The sequence below is a fragment of the Macrobrachium nipponense genome, chromosome 6 (assembly GCF_015104395.2).
Source record: "Macrobrachium nipponense isolate FS-2020 chromosome 6, ASM1510439v2, whole genome shotgun sequence".
Lineage (NCBI taxonomy): Eukaryota > Metazoa > Arthropoda > Malacostraca > Decapoda > Palaemonidae > Macrobrachium > Macrobrachium nipponense.
This window is the reverse complement of record NC_061108.1, coordinates 100,800,658-100,811,272: the sequence shown is the minus strand read 5'-3', so window position 1 is coordinate 100,811,272 and position 10,615 is coordinate 100,800,658. Positions and strand designations below refer to the sequence as shown.

General features: G+C 42.6%; 1 protein-coding gene across 5 annotated transcripts in view; it reads right to left on the bottom strand.

Annotated features, from left to right (window-relative positions):
• Positions 1-963: 963 nt before the first annotated feature.
• Positions 964-10,615, bottom strand: part of LOC135216729 (intraflagellar transport protein 70A-like) — a 351,887-nt gene continuing 342,235 nt past the window's right edge. For 2 of the 5 annotated variants that reach the window (XM_064252192.1, XM_064252193.1), the window contains exon 9: positions 965-3,501. In XM_064252192.1, coding sequence (XP_064108262.1) covers positions 2,578-3,501 — 924 coding nt within the window. In that variant the 3' untranslated portion in view covers positions 965-2,577. Of the gene's footprint in view, positions 3,502-10,615 lie in introns of all 5 variants that reach the window. The other 3 variants (XM_064252191.1, XM_064252190.1, XM_064252195.1) reach the window with 2 other exon arrangements.

The following is a 10,615-nucleotide window of genomic DNA, read 5'->3' as shown; positions in this document are numbered from 1 at the left end:
CACGGCGGGAGCGAGAAAAGGGGGGGAGGATGGCCTACTCCTCCCCGCCTCACCAACTACCCGCATGGAGACCCGGTACCTCATGAGTGGTCGCCCTATACCCCCCGCTGGGAGGAACCCTTGGTCACCTCCGAGAGGATGAGAGAAGGCGACTGAGGTTGTCATAACAACCAAGGGGTCCCCCAGCTCCTCCCTATACCAGAAAAGGGAGGGTAGGGGCAGGGTAAGGTGCTAGGAACACGTGACCCGCAAGTGGCCTAAGCCGCGAGCAACACAACCGTGAGAGGGCCACGTGAACCAAGCTGTACCAATACAAGGAACAAGCACCTAGGCTAGCCTAACACCCTAAATAAATAAATATATACATCGAAAAAGGTGGAAGAGACACTTTTAGTAAAAGAGAAAGAAGCCCAGGAGGAGGCAGACTGTTCCAAGAAACAGAAGCCTACTCGGAGCCAGCGATAGCCGATGTAGAGCAAGAGCCGGGATGCTGGGTCAGAATAAAATAATAGCCCTAAATACCAAGCTAAGAGAATGGTAGGAGGGCTAAACTAGCTAAAATTCGATGTAAAACAATGAACGTGATAAAGTAAGCCCATAAGTATAAGAAGTCCCAGTATGGAGGACCGGGAATTCTTACGAGGCAGCATGGCCGCCACGAGACAACCGGGGAACCGTATATGACCTATTAAGAGGAAAATACTGGTACCCGGAAGATAAAACTGTGGTAAAATATTACTTATGAGTTACTTAACTTAGCCGTGGCAATTGCAGAGCGTTCCATCGTAGATTACAATGATAAATCCCAAAAAAGACACCGCACAAGAAAATGGCGACTTGTCGCTAGTGCTAAAAATTAAGGATGACCGCTAGGGGCGCTGCTGTCCGTGGCGTCCTCTAGTAGTAGTAGTAGAGGCTGCATCGCCCGTTGGTATCAGCTCTCTCTTGGGGGGATTCTGATAGGAAGTTCTAATTGGTATTTGTCTCGTGGTAGTGTTCCACACTCGCCCCTATATCATACCGACACTTCTTTTTAAGAGTGAGCGAGTCAGTTTTACTGACATTTTCTTAATTTGTTTTTCTCTGGTAATTTTAGGCTAATTTTACCTAGAAAGAATGATATTAAGGATACTTTCATAGGCCGACACGAGCTGAGCCCAGAAATGCATTTTACATAGTCCCATTAAAACCTCAACAGCAACAAGAGGATCCTCTCCAGAGTGTGGGTGGCAGATATGCCTACCTTTGCATTATTGGTACCAGGCAAAATAATGTGATCATGTGATAAGAAGGAATGAGAACAATTGATCAGAAAAGAACTTGACACAAAAGCAGCAATGTGAGAATTCTGTAAGAATAGTTGGAGCCCCTATAAAAATGCTGAAAATGGCCTATATTGGTAGGTAAATCTCAAGAAAAACCCACTAAAAATTTTTATACCTGGTTTTTTTAACACTTTTATCATAAAAAGTGCATTTTATGATGAAACTGATAAATAACAGGAATTTCTGGATATTTCTCATTGAAAAATACAGCGAATAAGCGATTTTATTGCAAATAATAGGTAGATATGGTCGAGAGAGAAATCCGCGAATTGGGAGCCCACTGTATTGCCTAAATATCTGGCAAAAATTTACAAATGGACTGCATAAACATTCAAATGAAATAAGCAATTACTATTTTAACGGACAATTGAATACTAATAAAGTCTGAGAGCAACAATGATGTAAAAGCAAGCCATCTCCATGTACATAACCAGAAAACATGCCAACTATTGCATTAATCTAAAAATAATGACTAGAAAAAAAGCTGCAAATTTACAGAAAACAATGAACCTTAACAATACTCTCAAAGTGAACACTGGGTATTAAATCTCAAGCAATGAGAAGGTTCTCTGGAGTGTTGAATATCCAGTCAACAACTGGTGCTTCGTCAAAACTGATCACCCTTCTATACATATACAAACATTAACTGAAATTTCCGAGTACTGCAAATTACTGCACTGAAATAAAGGTACCTTGTTAGCATATTTTCTAATTTGTGGTTGCAAATGTGGAAACACTATTTTACCTGTATTAAGGGTCTTCTTACAGAATTAAAATAATTGCTAAGTCAACATTTCAAGCTATTGTGCAAAAAGGAATGTGTTGTAATTTGACAAATGTTGGAGGCAACTGTGGCTCTGTAATATCAATCTGCAATGTACATTAAGATATGGAATCCTCCCAGTTGCATTCCAAATTCTTTACATATTAATTGTCAAAGTAACTTCAAAAACAGCAAGCTGACAAAATTTGCTGTATGTACATGAGTTCTCCAGTTTCTTAATGAAGTAAAATGCAGATCCTTGAATCAGATTAGTATGTCCTTCCTGTACTGTTTCCACCTATATCATTTACAAATTAATACTCAAGTGTTCTACATCATCACTCTGCTTTAAGGACTGGTACATTTGGCAATTCTCACTTGCAATCAAAACAGTATGCAATAAAACTGGATATAAATATAACCTGTTAGAACAAAGTTTTCTTCACTACAATAACTGTTATTTTACACAAACTCAGTAACTAAGTAAAACTACATTCTTTGAATCTGCAAAAGTAGAGCTTTTAAAAGCCTAGATTCATAAGTAACAGTATTCTTTCCAGGATGAATAGCCATTTCTTCCAGTGGCTGTTCTATCAGACTTTTGACATTTCTTCCATAGACTTCACAGTGCTCTAAGAACTGTATGCATTCCATGATAACAGAATCTTTCACAGTAATCATGTGTTTAGCTAAATTTTCAATCAAGGAAAGGAAACATCTTTTAGCATAGTACCAAGTGTCAGTTCCAAGCTTTTTGTTGTAGGGTTCCAGACTCTTGATGACTCTTGAAATGCCAAATTCATAGTTCCCCTTTGCACAATACAAGGTTCCAATAACCAAGTTTACTATACATAAATGATATATTTTTTTTTCTGGGTCTTCATATGCTAATTGTTCTTCTTCCTTTTCAATCTTGCGCATAAGCTCTTCTGCTTCCTCATTTTGGCTTGTCATTATATATGAAACACAAAGATTTGCCAACACAATGGCACTTACATTCAAAATGTTATCGTAATGCTTCTTGACAATTGGTTCATAAAATCCTGTTGCTTCTTTAAATTTGTTTTCTTGCATAAAAAGAACATGAGCTACATTGAGTTTCCAGACATCAGATTCATTGCAGAATTCAACAGACTTGCGGAAAATTTTCTCCACTTGTGAGTAATTTTCCAAGTCCCAGTATATTTTAGCCTGTGCCATAAGGACTGGAATATATCTTTCTAAAACTTCCTCATACTCATTTACTGCATTCTTTACTTGATCATCATCGTGATTTTGACGGGCTTCCTGTACCATCTTGGTTAATTTCCGAAGTAACTCAATGTGACGAGATCCTAATTCATCAAATTTGCGATAAGCTTCAGAGGGAGAAGTTTGCTGAGTAATTAAGGCATCTAAGAAATCAAAAAGATGCTGAAAAAAAAATTTAAATTCTCATTATGCTCTAAAATATATCATAAAAGTTAATGGCTAATTATTTCCAATTAACACAAGTCCTACTCATTTCTTCAAATCTTTATAGCAAAAACAAGAAATTAAACTTCTTATTCTACTTATGCTTAATGACTGGAAAGACATAATAAGTATAGTGCTGGGTTTGCTATAGACACATTTTTCTCAAGTTGCATTAAGTGCTTATTACTCCAAAGTCTTATTTTGGCTCAGCTCACTAAGAAAGTGTAGTCAGCTACTTAAATATGGTAAGTACTGTATGGGCAGCCAGGTGAGAAGAGATCAAAAGAACAGTATGAAAATTAAATGACAAAAATCAAAGGGATCCAGCAAATAACCTTATTACCATCTACAGTGTGCCAAGCAGGGCATTGTGATGACCATCGTTATTGGGAACCAGAATTTGCGCTCTTGGTAGTATAACAGTGAGGCTCAAAAACTATTAAACCATAGTTTGTTCATGAAACTTACCTGTCAGATATATATATAGCTGTATTTTCTGAAGTCCGACAGAATTTTTAAAAACTTCCGACACAACCGCAGTGGAGTCGGCCAGGTGGCGGTTTTAGTACCCATTCCCGCCGCTGGGAGGCGGGTATCAGGAACCATTCCCATTTTCTATTCATAATTTTTCTGTCGCTGGTGCTGAAAACACCTGTTTTCAGTACCTCCGTCTTAGGATTTTGGAAACTTCATTGCCGCTAAGTATCCTAATTGTCTTTTGATTTATTTACTTGGATTTGTGGCTAGGCATACGCTATCTTAAAATTGATTTGAATTTGATTCATTTTTGCATAAAATATCTGAATCTAGTTAGGCTAGTTTCAGACGGGGTTGTCTGCAAAGATATGGTGTGGCTACCGAAAGCTTCGGTAGATCCGCACTTGGTATGTACGAGGGGTATGGGTCTTGCTTCTTTGTTGAGATTTGTCATGTAAGGAGTGTGAGACTTTGTCTATTCCGTAAGGAAGACGTATGATTCGTATGTACGCAATTAATCAGTAAACATGTCTAATTCCGTAAGGAAGACGTATGATTCGTATGTACGCAATTAATCAGTAACAAAAGTCAGGGTAGTGAACCTGCTAACCTTCCTGTAGACTTTATTTGCCTAACCCTGTAGTATGGCCTACGGGCTATGAATATGTCTACGAGAGGTGCTCGCTCTCCTTCATTGCTGTGAAGTGCTACTTCTGTAATTGTTACTCCTAACCCTGCAGTGTTGCCTTCGGGCCCTAAGCAGTGTCTGTAGAGGAATTGCCCTTTCTCTGATACTCTTTCGATTCGTAACTTAGAATCGAAAGTGCTTGCTTTAGAGAGTAAAAGTGAAGTGCAGAAGTGCAGTGATACCCCTTGTGTAGTGGAGGGTGCGTCAGATCGGCCTCGTTTCGCCTCTAGGCCGGGACCTCTGCTTGACTCCCAGGACCCGGGGAGGGAGCATGTCGAAAGCCTAAGGAGGGTTACAAGGAACCCCCACCGATCTGGCGTGCCTTCGGCAGTTTCTGATGAAAATCCCCAGACTGCCAAAGTGCGTGCGCGTGCACGAATCCTGAAAGATTGCTTCTCGTCCTCCGAAGCGTCCTCCCCATGCAGGGGTTGGAGCTTTCGGAAGGACTCGCGCCCTCTAAATAGAAGCTTTATAGAAGAGGACGCTTCACGTCCTCTCTCTCTCTCTCGTTATGCGTTTCAGTGAGAAGTAAGAAGGCGAACGTCGCCTGAACTCGTTTCCGTCTTTCCACCGAGAAATACGTAAAAGAAGTCATAGTAGCAGGAAGCTTTTGAGAGCGGACGCCCGGGACGCTCGGATGGACTCCAGGCGCGCGCGGGTGCACGCCAAGCGCGCGCGCCAGTGGACGCCGAGCGCGCTCCAGTGGACGCCGAGCGCGCGCCAGTGGACGCCGAGCGCGCCAGTGGACGCCGAGCGTGCACCAGCGCACGCCAGGGGTGTCGCCTGGCTGAACGTTTCTGTTGAACTCTTCAAGCTCTTGTTTCAGATTTGGGCCTAAAGAATTTTTACCTCTACCTCCGGTGATACCTTCTACCTCACCTGCAAAGAATGTGAAGTAGGCAGTGCTTCGGAGGAAGTTTAAAGTGAACAGACAACTTCTTCTTCGAAACCCAGCAAGACATCGGGTTTCGTGAATTCAAGAGGTCTCTGTCAATTAATATTGCTTTTCGCATAGGTGGATGGAGTTAAGGAAAGCTCAAGGGAAGATCTCGTTTGCTCTACCGCAACCTTTGCCATTCTGCCAATAAATTTAAGTTGCCACTACCGCAGTCAAGACTTTGCGATAAGGCAGTTACGGGTTATGTAAGGCTCGATGTCCTGCACGTCAGGACTCTCGGCAACGTTCAGTGGGATTCTTGCAAAGGCACTCATCAAAAGGACGCTCTTCAGGAAAGCGCAAGACAGGACTTCCTTTGCCATACTGCCAATAAATTTTAAGCTTTAGCAGGCATTAGTTGTGATACGGGAGAGGAAGCTGGTTGGAGAGTTTCTTCCTCTTCCCAGGATAATTTTGCAAGCTTTTTAGCCCATCTGAAAGGGTTTTTCAGATGATAGATTTTGTTAGTTTCTAGTCGGGACTACGCTGCCGAATTGAACATCGTCGTTCTACCTGCCGTAAGCCCAGTCTCTTAACAGGATTCTTGCCCCTTCCTCGTTTGAGACGGGAATCGGAAAAATTAAATGCTTGACTCCCTGGATTATGTTTTGTCAATTCAGTGACTTTCCCCCATTGACAATATACTTTCGTTTTGTCAAGTAAGTGGGTATCCCCTCATTGACAAAATATCTCTTTGTCCCGTAAATGGGTTAGTCATTGACAAACATCTCATTAACTTGATATTGCGTGAGCGAATAAGCTCTTATTGACAAGATTCGGAAGAGCTCTCATTCGTCATTCGCAGACTCGTACAAGAAATAGACTTGTAGACTACGTCAATGAACGCTTATGTCCAATAACATAAGAAGCTTGAGGTGACTGCTTCGATTCTCTTAAGTTTTGTTCATGAAACTTGCCTGTCAGATATGTATGTAGCTGTATTTCCGAATTCAGCTATATATATGTCTGCCAGGTAAGTATGAACAAACTTTATTGTGATATAATTTCATATTTTGCCTTGCGTTATTTTACTTCTGGTTGGTTCAAGTCATATACGCTTGCTGTAGTTACCTCTTCGGATGGCAACCGAGAGGTCTATTGTCTATTTTAAGGACATTTAATAGTTACTCCCTGCAGCCTTCCAGGAGTTTCCGATTTATCTTTTACTGTTGTATGGTAGTGTTCTGACGACACAAACGCATCTATATATTTAGCGTTTTCTGTTTCGCTTAAATATACCAGCTTGAGAGTCTTTCTGCTCAAAAAATAACGAACCTATTTCTTCGTAGAATAGGGTAGCTGGCAACCCAGACATAAAGTTAAGAGACGACGTTCGTAAGCTGCTGGCTGCTGCTGTCACGCTGGGTCTGTCCTCCAGTCCAACCGAGCCAGTAACAGATCGGGCGCTGTCATGCCCGGTAGGTTACGTCTCTCTCTCTCCTGCGGGATTGACTGACTAACCGTATCTCTGTGCTGGCGGTTACGTGTCTCCTGCGGGATTGACTGACTAACTGTATCTCTGTCCTACAATCACGGACTTTAGCCTAAGATTGAGGGGATTTCTTACGTGAATGAATAAACGTTGCATTCGTTTTGCCTTACTATGTTCAACAGAGTTATCTCTTAATCATTTCGGTGCTCGTTACCGCACGGTATAGAACTACGAGTCTACCGCAACATTGCACTTTTATATGCTCTCCTGCTTAGGCAAAGCGCAGCCTTATTAGGGAAGTAAGCATACTCGGGGAGGGAATGGATGAGCTTGCTGGGGACCATTTCCTTCCTGAAGAAGTTTGTTTCCCCGAATAGACTGCAATTCAGACCACAGTTTTTTCCTACCGGGAAACTGAATATTATTCAAGATCTAGGAATGATTCTGAACATCTCTCAGTGCGTTTATCACCTGAGGTGATAGAAAGAAGGTGCCGGACATCTGGATAGGGTTTCAGATGTCCTGGATCTTAATCTGAAAGAAGTAAAAGCGATTCGGTAGTCCCTCCAGTCCTCGTAACGAGTTTTGGGAACCAGTGGTCCAGATCAACTCTGATATTCCACAGCTCTCTCATATCTTAAGAAGTATCTTCTCTCGGTCCCTGTTCGAGTTTACGAGAAAGCCTATTATAACAACAGGCGTAGAATGTAACGATCCTCTAGAGGTTCGTTACAGGATTGCAAAAGTCCGTACGAATCGTCTCGATCGACGGCAGCAACTATTGACTTCCGAGTGGAATCTTTCTTTAGAAGTAAGTTGAGAGTTGTGGAGACTTTAGGGACGCCCTTTCATTCTTCTCTTCGATATGTTGAGGACGAAGAGGCTTCTTCTTCTCTGCTCCCTTATTCTCGATCCGGGATCGGTACCATTAAACGCCATCCTATGATATTGAACGGGGATGGATATTTAGTCTCTTTTCCCCTTTTTCAATCGCTTAGGAAATGTAATAAGAGGATTTATGACGTCACAGGGAGCGACAATGACGCTGATCGCCCCATGTTGGCCTTCAGGATCCTGGATTCACAGAGGTCACATACTTCCTAGTTCACTTTCCAAGGACCTTTTCCGAGAGAGTCGGTCTACTCTAACTCGAAAGGTACCTATAACCTCTCCGCTCTGAGTCTGACTACGTTCAGGCTATCGAGATGTTGACAGGAATAAGATTACCGTCTTCCATTTCCGTCTGAAGAATGGGATAAGCTGGCAGTCACAACTATTAAAGAATACGCAAATATGTTGTTGACGCCTTTGGGCTCAGAGATTTGCGTCTGTCAAACAACAAAGCCCTTCACGATCTTTGAGTTCTGTGGAATCTCGAACCTCGCTCACCATCTACTTTTTGTCTCACCGTGTTTTCTCGGAGTCAGACACTCGTGCGAGATCAGGCGACATATAGTAGCCCTGAGTTTCTTGTTGACGAAGTCGGTTGCGTTTATACACCCCCGATGATCGTGTAACATGAGACCAGGTTGGACTGTCAGGCATTCTTCCTTTGGGACTGAATCGCCTTTTTGCTCCTCGCTCCTTTCTCCTGGCACCAGAAGCTCGAGTCAGGAGTTGATTCGCTGACGACGTTGGGTTGCGTTGATACACCCCCAAGGTTTGCTTAGATTGATTCGCCCAGGCAGTCCAGACACTCATCCTTCAGCGAAGAATAGTGCCTTATGGTCTTCAGGGTACAGCCTTGCTGTCCTTGATTCGTCTGACTGGTCAACTGGTCGGTCACCTGACTTTAGTACAGACGGACTGACTGTGCATGTCCAGATCGAAGCTTTCAATATGGAACTTAGATGTAGTCTGAAGTTCTTGATGTCAAAGCATTCGAACCTCTCCTACCTGTTAACTTCTTGCATGTGATCAGGAAGGCCTTCTTCTAACCACCCTAGATACGACAAAGAGGGTTAGTGAGATTTTAAGCCATCGTCACAAGTTTTGGCTTTAGAGAACACAAGGCGGTGTGCTCTCTAAGCCTTCCGTTGTGGCCTAAGAATGGAAACCCGTTTTGTCCTTGGGCCAGGAGCTTGGAAGCAAGGATGGCGCAAGTTAGTGGGCAGGAGCCAGAGAGAGTCCTGTGCCCTGTCGGGTCTCTCAAGTTTTATCTACATAAAACTCAAGAAAGTCGAAGTCATTCGGGCAATCTGCAGTGTTCCGAAAAAGACCAGACTTGCCCATATCGAAGAACACCCTGGCTTTAGTGTTAAGGAGTTCTTTCAAAAATGCTCCTTCATTGTGTTTGCACAAAGATTTGAAATCTTTTTATCTGAATGCTCACGAGGTGAGGGCGCGGCCTCGGAAGCATTTCAACAGAGCATGGCACTCAGCAACATCCTGAGTACCATGTTTTAGCGAAGCAACTCTGTGTTCACTTCACACTCCCTGCGAGATGTGAAGATGGCATATGAGATCTGCTGCTCGCTAGGGCCATACGTGTCTGCAGACACAATCTTGGGGGCAAGAAGTACCACTCATCCTATCCTGTAGAAAATGGTTAGGAAGAGCTCTTAATTTAGTTGTTGAGTCGCCGACAACGGCGACTTCTTAACTCTTAAGCCTTAGTTAACACACCTTAACTTTGGCTAGGTTGGTCAGGTGGTGATATATATATTTATATATATATATATTTATTTTACTTCTTAGCCCTCATGGTATGGTCAATATGGTCTAGTCACGTCGTGGTCTCGCCCCTGTTGACAGATCATCTGGAGTGCACCAGCTATATAGGTCTCTACCTCGCTGGCAACTCTAGTAGCACAAGCAGACTTACGTGGCAGTAACCACGAAGCCAGCTATGCTAACAGGTGGAACCAAGATGTAAATCATCTGCATGCATTTGTTTCCCAAAATCCTTCTATTCTGTCCCTTCCCACCTCCAAAGGTGGGATTCAGCTATATATATATCTGACAGGTAAGTTTCATGAACATGCATATATTGTTATGATACAATAAAGTTTGTTCATACTTACCTGGCAGATATATATAATCAAGTACCCACCCACCTCCCCTCAGGGGATAGTGGAAATAAAAATTATGAATAGAAAATGGGAATGGTTCCTGATACCCGCCTCCCAGCGGCGGGAATGGGTACTAACCACCTGGCCGACCACTGCGTGTGTCGGAAGTTTTTAAAAATTCTGTCGGACTTCAGAAAATACAGCTATATATATATCTGCCAGGTAAGTATGAACAAACTTTATTGTATCATAACAATATCATGTTTAGGAGAGAGAAGCTTATAAAAAAAGTCAGCAACCCTCAAAGGTTAAATCATGGATGAAGGCTCATATATTATCAAGCTGAAACTCTTGAAATACCAGACTTGGTAATGTGTGCAGGGAATTGACAGGCAATGGAGACGTCTGAAGGAACAGAAGTGAGATACAGTAGACCCCTGCATTCGTGGGGGATGGGTAACAGACCCCCCTAGCTAAAATCTGCGAATACTTGAAAACACTCTCAAAATGCTTAGAACTGCCTAAGT